The sequence below is a fragment of the Varroa jacobsoni genome, unplaced genomic scaffold, assembly GCF_002532875.2.
Source record: "Varroa jacobsoni isolate VJ856 unplaced genomic scaffold, vjacob_1.0 contig03929, whole genome shotgun sequence".
NCBI lineage: Eukaryota > Metazoa > Arthropoda > Arachnida > Mesostigmata > Varroidae > Varroa > Varroa jacobsoni.
Genome location: NW_019215126.1, coordinates 5,887 through 23,273, shown reverse-complemented (window position 1 = coordinate 23,273; position 17,387 = coordinate 5,887). Strand labels below are relative to the sequence as shown.

The following is a 17,387-nucleotide window of genomic DNA, read 5'->3' as shown; positions in this document are numbered from 1 at the left end:
CCGATTAGGGTATTAGTCAGTTTAAGCTGTACGCTGCTCTTACAGTTGTTGCCGCCGGCGTAAGAACTCGCTTGCTGTTACCTTAAACTTTACTTAGAGGTTGTACCTATACTATTATCTGCTAATTATACGGCAACCACCCGTCGATCCGTTGTTATCTGTTTATGCTAGGCAATCCATCTCTAGCCAGTCGTTTCCCGCCTTCAGAACGTTGTGTCATGACGTGCTGTCGCAAGTTTTACTGATCTGCACGTTTTTGCTTTCCGTTTTGGCGAAGTAATTTGAATTCTTATTAGTCTGTGTAGCCTTGTTCCTGGATGGTTTGTGACACATCGTTGCCATATGCGACGTGTTGCTGCTGTTGATGCTTATCGTTACTGCTTTGGTTTTTCTCGCGACGATGAGTCCGTTACAAATATCACGAATGTGTATCTTTGTCATTATCGTTGTGTGCTCGTTAAGCGGCAATTCGCAAAAGGGTTACCCATTCGACTCTTGTCTACCGCTCTGATAAGTTAAGGGGTTACAGTTTGCTGCTCACTCTGTCTACGTTCTTGAAGGAATCTGCCCGCTCAACAGTGAAAGCTTCGTTCGGATGCTGTCTGATAGATCGATTAAGGGAATCGATGGATCGGACGAAAAGGTGGATGCGTAATAGAGACATGCAGATCTATCGGAAGCTCGCATGCTATCTGCCCGCAATCTGCCTCCTCTACTTTTTGCCCCTCGGCATCCTGAGCGTTTACTGGCCCTACTAAATGGTGACTATGACGGGAAACCGCGCTGTGGTTCCATCGTAAGTGTCGTTGTTGTCCTCATGGGCCGAACTCCTGGGTAACGCCACGTTCACCGTGACTCGGTTTGCGTTGAGCTCCACGTCGCCGAGCGATGCAAGCGTTGCCGGCGGATAGGGTACTACGTAAATGATGCCTTCTAATAACAACTTGTAGTAAACAGCCACGATTAGGAAGAAATAGATCTGTACAAGATGATAGAAAAAAGAAAAAACATATTATCGGTTAAAAATGGTAATGAGTTGACAAACGCACGAGGCGCTATGCTCTACTGTGGTATGTTCAAATGTTTTAAGGGACGCACAGTGAACATATAAAATCAAATAGATGGTAATAGGGAAGTAAGACGATAATAAGGAGTATTTGTGAGTTAATGAGGTGCCTTTATGACTAATAAGTTGCTGAAAACCTTTTTTTTTCCACTCTACTATTCATCAGTGCGTTATGTTCAAATGCTGTACATGGTAGTTACCAGGTAGAAACTGAACGGTAAGCAAAAATATTATATCGAAAGGTCTGCATAACAAGTAGAGTTAAATATTGGAGAATACGTCACCGTCCCGTACCCGAACGCTGAGAAATATAACAAAGAGGCCGCCGACGAGACCCGCAAATCCGACATATAGCGACACAACAAAGAAGTGGATGGCCCCAATTAGGTTATATAGAATGCAGATGGAGTTGTAGACCAGCCACGGGATCAACAGGTAACGGTTATCCTGTAAATGTGTTTCCAAAAAGTTCCGTTTCGCTAGTTTGTTTGTGCAAATTCAAATGAGCAGGGATCGCGTGTTCAATTGTGCGACCTGAACCAATGTTCGATTATTAGCTGTTATTTGCCGTGGCGAAACTGTCGCCGCGGCACTTAGTTTTCTTTGGACTTTTCATTCTATCACAAACTTACGTCTTTGCTGGCTTTCAGAAGAAGAACACAACCAACAATTTCAAATATACAATCCACCATATTGCCAACCAGAATTGCCGGAAACCCTGAAATCCCGCAGCGAAATAGCGAAACTTTCTTTAGGTCCTTTTAAATCATATATTTTTCTTAAAAATAATCTCCTAGATATTTTCGAACACTCGTATGCGTTGGTGGAATTGGTATATTTGTATTTCTAAAGGCTATGTATAATTGAAGGTCCAATTTCCAACATACATAAAGCATACATAGCGCACATAAAGATAGTATCACGCTGGGGTGATGCACAATCGCATAAGTTTCGCATTGGACACACCGATGATCGTCTGAGGACAACGTAAAATTTATTTTCTTTTTTTAGACGTTCAAATGTGACGATATATGTTACTTTATTAATTATTAATAATAGAGTTACTTGAAAACCCGTTTAAAGTGCTGACGAATATGTAAATACGTTGCATTCATATTTATTAAATAAAAATATTGACAATATGTAAATGTTGTTTTATGTTATAGGACCAGGGTGCGAGATCTTCAGGAACAGCTGCCGTCGTACATGCTATGGTCACACAGATTATATGATTATAACATTAGCAGCGTTATTTGGTTCCACGAGAAATAGTTGTCATCTTAACGCAAGTTTGTGACTCGCTCGTACACCAACATGATTTCCCCTGAAGAAGGTGGAACGCTGTTCAACTTTGTCCTAAGTAAAGGGCTACTGCAGAGCCACATCGAGCGTGAGAGAGAGAGGGAGGGAGGGAGGGAGGGAGGGCTGCGGAAGAGGGAGAGAGCCCACACGCGAAAAGGACGGTCTAGGTAATTAATACTCCAGTATTGCCACAATGCTGAGCTAATCTTAGTCTAAATATAAAAGTTATATTCTAAAGCGAATACGCGAAAGTATGGCTATAACTTCGTAATAGCAACAGGAGCAGAACTTATAATTGGCAGAGTTATCCATTTTGCTTCTTTTTCGTGATCATAAACCAGTACGAATGCTCAAGAACTGAAGCGCAAAAGAAGGGAAGAGAACGATCTTAGTAGCTTTGTTACAGTAGACTGAAACTTTGCAATATTAATATCACAACTGAAACTTTATTCTATCCAAAATGGTGAAGACCATTTCGAATATTATCGTAAGGGTAGGAGGCGCAATTATAGTTAGCATCAGTGGTGAGCTGAGTTGATATTGCGCTGTGGTGACATTCAGAAATTTCACGTGGGCTTCGAACCCCATGGATTTGAAAGTCGAACGTTCGGTGCTCTGGCATGTCCGCTATAATCCGGCTAGACAGAATCTACATACGTTTCGTTTCACTGATAATACTAATAGAAAAACAAGTCGTGTAAGTCAAGATGTTTCTCCGTTGTACTTACACGTGGTCTTAAGTGAAGGGTCGAGATCAACGTCAGGAAGCTGCACATAAGCTAGACATGCGCACACCAAATTTAGTATGCGAATTACCTGAAATTTGGCATACATTAACACAAGAAAACAATTACCATTCAGCAACTGACTATAGGTCAAATGAGCTGCTACTACGCGCTCAAAAAGCTATTAGCTAGATTAGATGATATTCTTTCACTAAAGTCTTCTGAGACATGTTCTAGTATTACTGTATCTTCGTGTTATTTGTAACACCGAAAAAGACACGCTATAATGCGAGAGGCTTTGAAAATCTGAACATCGTATTTTTATATTAAAGATTTTGTAAAACTGAAGATGCAAACGATTTGGCTAAAATTGAAGACAAAGTGTTACTCCGAAAATAGGTTGCGGAGTCAGATACGCTAAAGTAAAGTTCTTGAATACGAGGCAAAAGCGATATTTTTGGTTTTTCGAAGAACGAGGCACACGCTATTATGACATCAATTTGCGAGGTCCAAATAATACAGTCGTGATTAATAACTATTCCTGCTTTAAAAAGAAAAAACGTATCCGATGTGTGTCACACGGCTCTACTTTATAAAAAATTATAAACGAAATCTATTATGAGGATGTTGTGTTGCCACTGTCAGAAATAACATGTAGCTATAGTGTAATCATTCACTATTTAGGTAATGTTTTTATTTGTAAATTCAAGTTGTGCAATCGACTAACGGCTATCAACAGTTCGTTCGGATCACTAGTCTTTTTATGGATAACATTGACAAGAAATGATGTAAGCCATGTTTATTTGCCATTTTCAGCAATATTGGTTATTATTTAGATAACTATGCAAACGTTATCGTTCACCGTATTTTTCCATTCTTCTCTTTCTGTTGTATGTAAGAGAAATTTGATTAAGATTCAAAGATAAGAAAACAAACACAAGCTTTGTTTCCCTCCTATAAACAGGCATATATAAACCCTGTAATAGAACAATCCATTCCATAGTTTAGCTTTCACGCGAATTCTGCAGTTTGTTAAGAAGTTTGAACCCAGCCAGAGGGAAATCGGCCAGACGACCTTGGTTAAACGACGCCAGGACCACCAAAGCAGACTAGCAGCCCTCTTCCTGGGACTTGCACATTTGTTTTTCGCCACACGTTGTTACTGAATAGCATGGAACCATTATAATCATCTAACGTTCGTCTTATGGCAATGCCTTTATAGGTTATGAATTTTTCGACTAGTCCTATTTTAATCATGGCGCTGCTAAATTTAGCCGAAACTCCACGAACCCGATAGAAGCCTTTTCTCGTCTCACTGTCACTTCAAATCTATCCCGTTCCGTTTCTCCCCAACCACGTTAGAACCCTTGAGTAAATCCCCACCTCGCGAAAAACACTCCAAAATTCTTCCCGCCGGTCCTGATTAACTCGTGCCGAGATCGCTTTTCTTTGCCGAATCCACTTATTCTTCCTTTCAAAGCCCGGGAAACTCTGTCTCGGTATGTGTTGCGATTCATCCCTTGTTATGACTGCATGCTTTCATACTTGTTTCACTGCATGCTTTTTCATGCTACCATGCGCTCGCGGCCCGCTTGTTCACCTCGAGCCCTTGTATCGTGACAAGAAGCTGCTGAAGCTGTACTGAGTTGATCAGAGTGGCTTGGTACCAGCCATAGATCTTGATTTAAACCCTTTTCTTTGCAAAATACTGGTAAATCGCTTTGAGTTTGGTAAAGCGCTTTCAAAATGTTATCGTTCTTACGAAACAATTCGTGTTAATTTTTTCGCTTCATCGGTCTAGCCCATAAGTCAAAGATTTGTTTGGTTAGATAAGCTTCTAATCCTAATCTATAATAATAATAAACTAATCCTAATCTAAGTCAATGATCTGTACGTAATTCCTTCATAAAAATGCTTCTTACACTCTAAAACGCGACTAATAAATTAGATATACTTTATATCGTGATTTGCTATTGATGCTAAAACTTCTCTAAAAGAAATTTGCCCTCTTTTTGTAAAAAAAATAAGTCGAAATAGAGGTCGGAGTTCCGATTACCACAAATAAATATGCTGGCAGGATAGCCACAATTTTAAGTGAATGGACGCCAGAGTAATGTATTATTTGACTCGGGAATCGCAGTGCAGGGCCTCATCAAACTCCGTGAACCTAAAGCAATTACGACTCTTCAAGTGAAATCTTCGACTTTCTATTATCGGCGGAGCCGATAACTAGCCCTGTTGTTTTCACGAGTAAGAACAGGACTTTTTCTCCAGCAACGGGGTACTAGATAGAGCTCATTTAACATGTCCTAGAGTGAACAGTGTTTTCTTTCGATCGATAACGTCCTTAGCTTACCTCGTAATCAGGTCTCTTGCCTACTACGAATTCTGATTGACTGTGCCAACGTAACCGTATGCAGGTGTCGTGCGGCGAATCACAGTCCGAAGCAGCATAGATCTCAGAATGCTAGGCTTGGCGTGACCTGTCGCCGCCGCGACCGCAGGTGTCATCACTAAAAGCGGAGCTTGCCAACCAAAAATCTTTTTGCTCTTCCCTTAGATCTGAACAGATCCTGATAATACGTTGTGTAAAAGACAAGTCAGTTTTTTTTAGTAGATAGACCAGTATTGGTAAAACCGAATCAAACCATTGCTGGACCAACAGCTATTCACTTGCGCCGAGTGGAAGAGGATCGGGCCTTTGCTTGGTTTGAGACCTTATTCAGCCGTGTATCCCGTTGCAGCATTTTTGTATACCGGAAAAACTGAAAGAATTGTAGGAAGTGGCCCCATTGGTTTTTCATCCTTACGCGCTTCCGCCTGTCCACGAGCTATTCAAAACCTCAAAAATGAGCTAAAAGAGGTGCAGGCCAATAGGCCCTGAACGAAACCTGAAGCGGAAAGGCCTCTGACGCCTATTTGAATGACTATTAGCGAGCATAGGCGTTAGCAGTAAGAATACTCAGGTGAATTCCACAAACAGGATATTGTGAGCAATGCATCAAAGTCGGTTTTTCTGTCTTCTATGCAAGTGTTGATTGAGATTTCAGGAAATTGTATTTCATTAAATCGTACCGTTGATGATATCGTGCATATGTTATATGTCAAGAAAGATGGACGATATGAAGTGTGATGGCGCAATCGTGAACAAACAGCCGGCAAACGTTATATTTTAGTGCAGTGTACTAAAAATAATGGTAGACTGACAAGGAACGACAGTTTCAAAGGCTTACTAATGTACTGTTGTTCCGAAGGTACTCGTGTATTCTTTAAATTTTTTATTTTTTTTTGTTTGAAGACGTCTTCGTCGAGATTTTGCTTTTTTCGGGCTAAACATAGTATAATCATTACCTACAAACAGCGTTTAACAAATTAAGCGATTCAGTTCACCTAATTATATTTTTTATATAGTTATAAAAATTCTTATCTGTGCCAGGCCAGTAGGCCTAGTATATATAAGGTACATAACTCTCAAAATACAGATTCTAGTCACACATATTCGTTATATCGCCATAGCACACCTCCGCAAGAAAGTTTTGCAAGCATTTCCCTTCTTGCATTCGAACAATTCTGTATATTAAGAATAGTATGGCATTAAGTATTAAAGGTTTAAGTAATGTGAATCACCAAGAATTGGTAAACATTTAGTCTTTCATTAATCGTTGTATTTAATACTATATATATATATATATATATATAAGTGTGTGTGTGTAACGAATGTTATATAGGCGCAAAATCCCAAGGAGGTTTTAACTTAAGTGGGATTTCAAGTTAAGTTCAACGCTCTCTAAGCAGAATCTCTTTGTGAATGACTGTTTTCTTAGTGTTAAAGTGCACAATACGAAGTAAATATCTATTCACACGGCCACGAAGGAAAGCATAATTACTATAAAAATTACTATAAAATCTTCAGTCAAATAAAATTACGAATTTTAAACACTTCCAATCCAATTTTACGTTAATTACAACACCAATAACTGGTTATTTTTACCACGATTATTATGCCTTTGTTGTTCTGCACAGATACATTAACAGACTGCGCTCCTGGCCTACTCCGGTGGAGTCCAAAAAAAAAAAAGCCTTAGTGCCTCTATTTATTCGAACGCAAACAGTTCGAAGTGTGTGGCAAATTCGAGGTCGTTTGTTCTCAATCCACATCGCGCGGAGCACAACTTTCGATCTATATCCAGTTTTGCTGGTACTTCTTTTTTTTTGCAAACTAGCCTAAGTATTCGAAGAGATCAAAACGTTTTGTGGGATTCGTTGAAGCTTCGAGATATTTTGGCTTAACAATCATGAAAATGCCACTTCCCGCCAACTTGACAAAGCTCTGTATGGGTATTTGAAATCGTCGAAGATTTAACGCTCGATACATTATAACACGTTAAAACATATTTCCCTTTCAACTAGGACAGTAAGCATGTGCGTGAATAAACAGCTGAAAATATGTTAGTGTTTTGTTCGACTCAATGCCTTTTTGTTTGTTGAAGAAAAATAGCTTTATAATTATTTATCTTGTATCCGTGGGTGTCAACGTTATGTATATATGGTGTACTACACAGTACAAGGTTGACTCCCAAGGTCCGTGGGTCTGCGGGCAACTAGTAAGCCCCGTATCTAGGGTTACGCTCTAGCTTCGCGAAGACGGAAGGAAGTGATTCAGGTTACTCTTTATGCTTGAGACAACTCTAAATGCGCAGTTTTACACATTTGCTGTAACTCATAATCCGGTATTTGTCGACCGAAGCTCAGCCTAACGCTACGAAAGAAGCGTCGGAATGCTAAAGACGGAACACAGTTATGCTCCAAAATGTATTTATTGACATTTACGTAGAAATCTACTTTAGTACCATTCATTTGGTATGAGTGCAAGTCGATATTACACGTTGCAGTTTCTTTTGGAACACCTTTGACAATACCATCGTTTCTGGCAGTCTCGTCAGTTCGATGTAAACTAATTTGTAGATATACACACCGGCCCATTTGGTCTATTCATCTTCCGCCAACAAAAGCATAATATGTCGCGAACGCAGCGCCATCATGGATATATATATATACAAGATGCCTTAACAAAATGTATACAAAAAACTTATTTTCATGCAATTAATACCTAAATTGCAAAAGGGTCTCCCGTAGATTCTCAAAACTACTACCGTTCTGGTTAATAAACTGCTGGTAACGGTAGGCTATTGATTCGCAAACTCAATTGTGGCTTTTGTATCTTCAAGTGAATTTGAAACATTTTTTGACTTACTTTTTATTTTAGATATTATAGTCGGAAAAGCCCATTGTGGTCAGGTCTGCGGAACGGGCAGGGTATTTTATAAGACTTCTTTCTTCAACGCACCTTCTTGAAAGGTTCTCATCAAGATATGGTCTTACATAACTATGATAGTGCGCAGGTACTCCGTCATATTGAAAACAACGCTCGCCATATTTACCGAAATCTTCTTGGATGTGTGGTAGGCCGTATGCTCTCACTCAGCCACTCTAGCATCAAAAAATAGTGATCTAATTTATAGTGCATACATTTTTTGGGATACCATACATGCACCCATAGTTACCAAAAAAAAAAAAAAAAGGACAGACAAGAGTATGCTCGTTTCAATGTGGAAGATTCCCTTCTACCCAGTAATATCATCTGACAATTGTCGCTAGTATTCCCTGTCTATTAATATTCTGGTATTGTTGAATGCGCTCGAATTAGATGCAACTGTACTAGTTCAAACTAACATACCGCACGACTCACCTCAGTGACAGTATGGCAACATGTTATGCAGAAATACGTTAGCCTATTCCACTAGCATCAGCCGTTGACCGCCGGACGTCACGCCGGCGGCGGGATCAGCCACCACACCAGTTCTAGAAGCCCTAGTTCATTTATTGACTATCCCACAAAAGAGCCCCTTGCAAGACCGCCGTGGCCCCTTCTGGACCCGGATCATTGTGGGCGAGGGGTTTGGTGACGTCAGTGGTGATGTATGTCGCCGTTGCTACTGCTGCTATTGTAATTTCGGTAAACAAATCAAATTCAGCAGCGCATTCCTGTTGATTAACTATTCGAGGGTGCGTATATATGAGCGATGCCAGCAGTGAGTCAAAGTCGTATGGGTATATGTGTGGATTCCCACCGTTATTCTGAGATCGACCAAGCCAGCGTCTTGACAGGTCTCCACATCTTTTCGGTGTCTGTCTACACGGGTGCTTTAGTGACTGAACTGGTGTTGTGGTACAGTAGCTTCAATGGCAACACTTCAAGCTCCGTATCATGCCAATATTAGCTTGCTGCCCAACAGGCAAAGACAGAGACTGAAAAGCACTAGGGACGGTTAAACAACATGTCGACGGCACATCGCGCTGGCCAAAACTGGCTTTCCAAACCGTGGGAATAGGGCTCACTGTAGCTCCGGCGGCAGTGGCAGCACCGCTACCTGTCGCAGGCAACAACGACTAAGTACCAGAATCAGTAATGCTGTCGATGATAAGGCGCCATCGAGTTTGCGATGCTTTGGTTTGGTCTGCATAACTGAGCGGTGGGTCCCCCTAGCTAGAATCAACGTCGGGTATGGGTCCTGGCAGAATGAATACATCTCAGTCTGCCGTTACCCAACGCTTAGTGGAGGTGGGTAACCAATGGGTAGCGCTTGGACTCGGTTGATTTCGCTTTAGAACGGATGCATTCATATGTACGTTCCCATTTGATGGAGCGACAGCTTGATCGGTTGTATTGACTAGGCCACACCGGCAAACCTCAAAACACAAACCATTTAAATTGTCGTGAAACATTTGAACGTTATGCAATTGATCGTCAATTATGATAGCCTTTTCACAAAAGCGGAGTACACACAGTCATTAGGAAAAGGTGGTTTGGGGACTCTTTCCTTAAGAATTTGTTTGAATTTACCACTGCACGCTCTGTTTGAAAAAGGTAAACTTCTTAGCGCATCACAAGCAATGCTGGTTGGTTTCTCGTGTTGCATGCAAACGTCTAAACAATAAGAGTCAATGGTGTTTTTGAATGTTTGAATGAATGATATTCACAAGTGCTTTGGTTTGCTATTGGGTAAACTGTGCAACCTTGTGTATGCATTAAAACAAAATTAAGGTACGTTTGACTTCTTTTGGTAAAGTTGAAGCAGTCCGAATAAAAACTATGTAGAAGCAGCACTTTTATTCGAGATTCCCCAAAGAGATTTTATGGGAAGGAACAAATAAAATAATTGAATAAAATACTGTTCACTCTCAATATATATATATACACACTCTCAAAAAAGAGCAACTTATATTTACAGGCGAGACGAAAATGTGTAAATTTACGAAAATACTCACTGGACGATGATACATCACAACTAACACTTTTATTAATAGATTAAGAAAATCTAGTTTCACAAATATAGTTTCACAATAAATATTACCTTTACAAACACGGATCATTTCACAAAAATTCGGAATACCCTTTTTCATGCTAATTAATTTTTTTTACACAGTGTTTTCTTAATTCTTCAGCCATCCTTATCTTAGAAAATTTGAAAAATAGAACTTTACGAAAAGCGAATAATCAATATTTTCTTCTGTTGATAGCCCGCCTGCTACCTATATTAATTCGGCACAGATTGGTGCGAAAGTGTCTGTTTGAATAGGAACAGATTATTATGAGTACTTACAATAAACACAACAGCGATGACGAGCGTGGCTTCTTTGACACTGCAGCCAAAACAGCAGTACCGTGTTCTCCAAGCAATTCTTTTGAAGGCGCTTGACCCTCCTGGAGACATTCCCGAACTGCCCGATACACCGCACGCCAATGCGTCGTTTAGTGACGAACCGTGCTCCTTAAATCCTGCCGAAACCCCTCCATCACGAACATCAGTAGAACTCGTAGTCGTCGGTGTTTCTATTGTGGCTGCCGTTGTTGCTGGGGCAGTTGTCGAAGTAGCTGCTACACTTTCTTCTTCTGTGGTCGCTCGTGCCGCAGTTGTTGCAGTCATTCCTGCGCCGTCTTCAGCTGCAGCGCCAGCGTCTGCAACAATGAAGGAGACATCTTCAGTTGTCAAAATTGTTGGTTTCCTTAAACCGCCGACGGTACCGTCCATCTGGGCCCCTACCGTCATCGTGTCCGCCGCTGAGAGAAGCGTGCCAGTAGGGCATGATGCTGGAGAGCTTCTTTCAGAAGTCAGGGGCCCAACGGCACCAAAACCGCTGCCGCCTTCGCCACTTGACGAAAGATATGCGCAGTCAGAATCGGGATAATCCCCGGCGACCACCCCTCGAAGGGTTCTTTCAGTAGGTGAGCTACTGCACCCCAACAATGTTGTCGTCGCTCTCGATGTCAACGGCGAAGTCGGTAACATATTTTTTGCTGGCAACATCACAGCAGCTGAGTCTGACCTTAGTATCGACGTTGTATCTGCCGGTAATGGCGGACGCACACGCAACAAATATGACTCACCACAATCCTCTTCCGCCATAGCTCTTTCTACTTCCGTATAATAATAGCAATAATGCGGCGACTGCTGTTGGTGTCTGGTGTAAAAGCTGTTTTGCTGATGATTTTGTTGACGGCGGTTGTGGTGATGAGTTGCCCATCCACGATATTGCTGATGGTGATGACGATGTTGATACGGTCGTGATTTTGAGGGCGAAATAACCGTAGCGGCTGCCGCCTCCGTGAGCTCTACTACCTCCGTTGGCATTGATGGTTCGGTTGTTACCACAAAGGCTGCATTTTCCCCTGAAACAGCCGTCGGCGTTGAGGCTGATACCGCAGTCAACGTTGTCGTTAAGCCCGCCGTCGAGCCCATACCAACAAGCTCGGCTGTGTCGCGTGTCGGCGAACGGGACACCGCCCTCGATCTCGCTTTTAGCTCGAGGTCCACTTTGTGTCTTGTCCCACGTCCACCCCACAAGCCTACTGAACTCTCGGGACAAGCGAAATCCTCGAAAATTGGGCCGGAATCGGGCGCATTTAAGCCCTCCGAGCCACGAATGTATCCCAAGGATCCCCGTGGCGGCGGCGGCGACACTCGTAACGGCGAATGCAAAAGCGATGACGGATGGTAATTGCTGTGACTGCGGCTATGGTAACTGTAACTTTGCTGGTCCGCCACTTGTTGCCGCAATAGTTCCTGCTGCCGTAGGTGCTGATCGAGATGAGCGCATCTCTTGTGCTCTTGCTTTTGTTGCTGATGGCGGTGCTGCTGCTGCTGCTGCTGCTGCAGAAGTGGATAGTTATGCGCCACCACTTGGCTCCCACTGGCGCACAGCCGCCGCGACGATGACGGTGATGGACTGCTGCCGTCGCTGCCCTTGTTGTAGCCAGCAACTACGGCTGAGCCTGTTGGCGCCGCTACTTCGTCCAGCTGTAGAGATGTTCTTTGATTTGTATTGCGAGCGCTGTTTCGACTGTTGTCTGAGCTGTCTTTGCTGAGGCCAACGGGTTTGACGACGGCGAGCGCGCCGCGCTGCGTCACCCCTGCTGCTACTGTTGGCGGCGGAGACTCGACGAACGCCGTCGTGGCGCCGGAGTCCGTGAGCGGCGACGACTGCAGGTGCGGTGGCACCGACACCAGCGGTGATGACTGTAACGATGCTTCGGGTGGCCAGGGCGGCGGCAGAGGGTAGCGCGGCGGCTCGCCCGTCACAGAATAGGCTGAGGAGGCCGTTGGGACTGCGCTGATGGCAACGGGTACGCTGATATGGGCGGCACACCCAGCGCCGCACGTCCTCAGCCTCACCGGAGCTACGGACGATTCGTCGTCGTCGTGATTGTTGTTGCTCTCGTTGTTGTTGCTGCTCCTACTATTTTTTCCTTCTTCGTATGCTTCTGAGTCGAGGAAATCAACGTCACCGTCGTCCTCGTTCTCTTCGTCTTCGTCGTCGTCTGACAGCAGTTCTTCGTTCTCCTTTCTTCGCCGGCACCTCTCGCCGTCAATCTTGTCGTTGTTTCGGGTGTCTTGATAATTATTCCTACGTATGTTACCAACTCAACTCCACCGTTGCAGTACAGGCTCTCAAGATTCTTAAAAGAAAAGTTCTCGACCATGCGATATACCCTGTCGCTGTGAACCACTGGTTTCTTTTTGTCGAACTCTCCTCTGCTTCTCTTCAATTTTGTCTGCTGTGCTTTAGTTTCGTTCCGTTGTCGGTACAGCTTCCGCTGCAGTTTTATCTGTAGAAGTTGTTTCTGCTGCTGCTGCTGGCCGCGCCGCTTACGGGTTGTAAGCGGCTCTCTGAGCGGCTGACGCGCGGGGGCGGGACACGGAAGCGGTGGGCTGGGCCCCCGCATCACCTTCTGCTGCGTGTGGCGATCATACAATGACAGATGACGAAAGTCGTGTCAACACGAGTGAGCAAATGAGAAAAATAGGACGGCAGGAAATGTCAAGCCTAGAAATATCTGCAGGGTTTTGTTTCATAGCAGTTCCACTGATTCATTTAATGGATAAATTCTAGTGACTGGTTCTGTTCGTTATTTTCGTCGTCTCTTAGGAACTGGATAGGGTATCTCTTTTTTTTTGTTGTTTCACTGCCTGTTTACTGCGTTATTAGGAAATTAAGTTGCAGTCGACGAGTTACGTGGGCCTCTGTAAGCTCGGCTATATAGAAACGAAAGATTAACTGGACAAAGTCACCAAAGACTTTTCGTTTGTGGTTGTCGTCCCTCCAAAATGCAATTTCGAAACTTCGCCACGCCGGTCACCACGCGTCGCACTCACTGACTCCAACGAAGCTTACTTTTAAGCTATCACCAGCATCACTGTTTCTTACATCTATGAACACCGTTTATCTGACACATACGCACATTCAGTTGCTCTACACTAGTGGAAATCCCTTTTGTTCTCGTTTTTTCTGAGCTTTGAGTTGGACGCTACACTTTTTGCAAGCGTTTCACTATCGTCACGTTTCCCTAACGAAAGTTGATGACGATGATCATGATGGTTTAAATGGTGAGATGTCATCTGCATGCAGCTGTATGCACTAATGACGGTGCATATATGAATGCGTTGCCGGTTAATGATCTCAATGGGTATCGGTTCGGCAGGCGTAACGAAAACGGTCTCTAAACGTAGTTCGATCCCGATGAAAAAATAGGGACACAATTATTTTACAGACTCACAATCTCGCACAAAGCGAACATCTATGACCGAAATCGGGGCTCTTCCTGGTTGTCCCGAGTGATTTTCACGGAGGGCAGCGCAATTTTACACCAATTTCCGATTATTTCATTCGCGTACACCCACGCTTACAATTACTTACAGGCAGCTAGCGCGCCTAAAATCTAACCAAGCAACGGTGACCAATCAGTGAATTACGTCTATCACACATGACAGCTTCTCAAAAAGTCGGTTGCGTTCTTCTCATAACAGGCATGTAAAAGAAACATTCGTGCACATTTGATCCTCACGATGCTCAGCCTCCTCACCTTGCTACAGATGCAATCACAATATTCACAAACGCTTTGATTATGGTTTTTGCCCCTGAATGTTGACACGCTACTTCTCCCCGATCCCCAAACACTGGTGTTAGTGTTTACCGAAATCTTACTATAAATGACTGTAGTATGTCTGTGTGGTAGAATAACGTACCCTTCATGCATCCAGATCTAAAACAGTTGTTGGTACGTTGGGTTAGGTTCTGTCTGATCCATTACGGTGTCGCTGGGTCTGTTTCGGCTTTTGCTTTCGGGTACTGACTATCGCCGCTTCACGCCATGCTTGTAAACCCGTTGGCATCTGATACATTCTGTCAATTTCTGCACAGCTAGCAGCGGTAACTGCTTGCGGCGGCAGCAGCAGCAGCTTTGCTATCGTTTTCGCGTTTACGCCTAGCCGTCACGACACACGCTCAGGCAGATTTGGCCTATTCTTGCCACAAGTATGGACCAACTCAGTGACCGATTCCGTGCCTTTGCATTGTGTAACCTCCTAGCTAGAGAACACGGTTTTACAGCTAACCGTTGTCTTTTCGCCTCTCTGTCGTCCTGATGGTAGTTTTGTATTGTAGGATCAATATCCTGTTGTTTCCTTGTCTCGCCTGCTGATGGATGTGTCGAGGCCTTTGTTTCGACTTCACACAACGGAAGATAGTCAATCCAGAATCAGCTTGGTAGTATCTTGATCCACAGCTGTGAGTCTCCCAGCCTATCCACTTGCCCCAGCTCAAAAGCTAGTTCAATGACACTTACAGGGGTTCGCCGAAGGCTCGCAAGGTGCTCCGTTTCATCCAGAGATTCCTCCACTGGACACAGTACAGCTGGTTGACTTTGTTTCATTCAATTATTATTCGAGGCTCATACGGGAGCAACAAATAGACCTAACGTCGAATTCCGAATCGCCACCCACAGCCTGTCTAGCAGTATGTTTTTCCTTGTTTCAGTCTGTTGTTGTTGTCAATCCCACTTTTTTATTCAGCAGCAAAGCACAGTCAAACTCGTCAAGCACGACTTTCCGAAGGACCAGCTAGTTACACTAGCGGCACGAGTCTCTCTCTCTACGCTGCTCTAACTTAATCCAGCCAATACGATGATAATGATGAGTTGACTCACCTCAACTCGACTCGGGTTTAGAGAGTTCGAACTGTATGAGTTCTTTGTCTTCTTACCTTTTTCCTATATTTTGCCATTGCTGTCTTTTGTTCTCTTCGAACTTTCTGGCTGTTTCTGGCCTGTCTTTCTGCTCCCTGCTTATGCCTTCCTGTATCCGACACGTACTCCGACCTGAACCTCAAACGGTTCACGTCAGACGTACTCAGACGCATTCAGACGCGGGCCGCTCTACTGAGCGTGATTGGCCGCCTCTGCTATCCTAGTACGGGTAATGCCTGTTCCTGGCTCCTGCTGCTGCGCCTACTACTGTCTGACTCGCCTGCTGCTGGCCTGCGGTGGCCTCCCGCAGCCTGCTCCTTGCTTGGCTGTCTACTTGCTTGGTTGCCTCCTAACGTCCGTCCGTCGCGACGTCCGTACAACAGCCAGCCATCTCCTGTCGGCTGCTCAACTCCCACTTCTCATGGAGCGCCGCGACTGCCGCTCCACTCGCCGTTCCAGCCGCGGTTCCCGGCCGCTCACCCCTGGCCACAAGCAGCAGACACTAGGGCAGGCCATCATCGCCACAGCCAGGCTACTCACTCCAAGATGGCGGCCGTTCGCAGCCAACCTTTCTCTGTGCTTGCCTTGGCAGCGCTCGAGCTGAGTCGAGTGTCGGAGCTAGTCTTAGCGGCGCTCATCGTTTGGGACCCCATGTACAACTTGGACTCGCAGGCGCATCTAACGCAGACCTAAGAGCCAGAGCTCGAAGTACGCGGGTCGGAGGAATAAAGCAAAAGTCGGGCTAAATCTCGAAAGTCTTCCTTCTAACGGACTGCTAATGGGCTGCATATATTCAGACAAAGACAGAAACATTCACGATTGCTACCAGGCGCAATTGTTGTCGTTGTCGTTGTCTTCATCGTCCAGTACTCGGTAATTGCATAATCGTTCATGTTATACTTGCGCATTCTGGTGAAGAGTGACGCTCAGTGGCGATCAATAAGAAATTATCTTCCCCACAACTATGGTTTTACGAGCGAGAAGCAGCCGTTTGTCGGATACGTTATGGAGCAAAAGCAGTATTAATTTCGTAAATGTACAAATAACCCAAACAGCTTAAAAAAACATATTCGTAAATTTGCACATTCTGCTCTCCACCAGAGGCATCAAGAAGCGGCAATGCAAGCCCCAATGTCCATGAGGTCGTTCTTAGCGTTCTACAACTTACAATAGATAGACCTCACAAGAAAGCACGAAAACGCTACGGAGCGATGGAGCGATTGGAGGAGGGAAATCACACGTGCGAGAGAGGGTAAAATTAAGAAAGCACGAGAGAAAAGTGAGGGAAAGGGGAACCGATAGAACGGGAAACGGCATCGATAGAATGGGCTGACACCGCGACTTACCGCCACCCGTCTGCATTATGTCGTCTGTAGACCCACTCCGTTCCATCCTATTCTGGCCCATCCTTTTCTAGATCCCCGTCCTCTTCTAGCAGCAGCGGCCGTTCCCTTGCCCTCAACTGTTGCCTCAGCCACAGTGTCAGCACCTAGAGTCGGAACCACCATATCATAACCACCGCAGCCAGCAAGCAAACATTGATGTGCCGGCAAAAACTCGGTAGAATTTTCTGTTTCTTTATTTCTTTCTCCCTCTATGCAACCATCTTTCTTCTCCTATCGTTCTTTGCTTGAGATACGACGAGTTCGCTTATTATTGCTGAGCCTGAAAGTCAGCGACGACTAGCTGTTCCCGCTACACCACTTGAAAT

The 17,387-nt window shown here is 44.2% G+C and overlaps 1 protein-coding gene across 1 annotated transcript; it reads right to left on the bottom strand.

Moving 5' to 3' along the window:
- Nucleotides 1-885: 885 nt before the first annotated feature.
- Nucleotides 886-13,378, bottom strand: LOC111272947 (uncharacterized). The gene is made up of 5 exons (XM_086973445.1): nt 13,306-13,378; nt 10,758-13,075; nt 3,097-3,184; nt 1,699-1,784; nt 886-1,513 (listed from the first exon to the last, which is right to left on the bottom strand). Exons 1-5 carry the CDS (start codon nt 13,376-13,378, stop codon nt 1,328-1,330), a joined length of 2,751 nt encoding a protein of 916 aa, XP_086829571.1. The 3' UTR covers nt 886-1,327.
- Between the last annotated feature and the right edge of the window lie 4,009 nt (nt 13,379-17,387).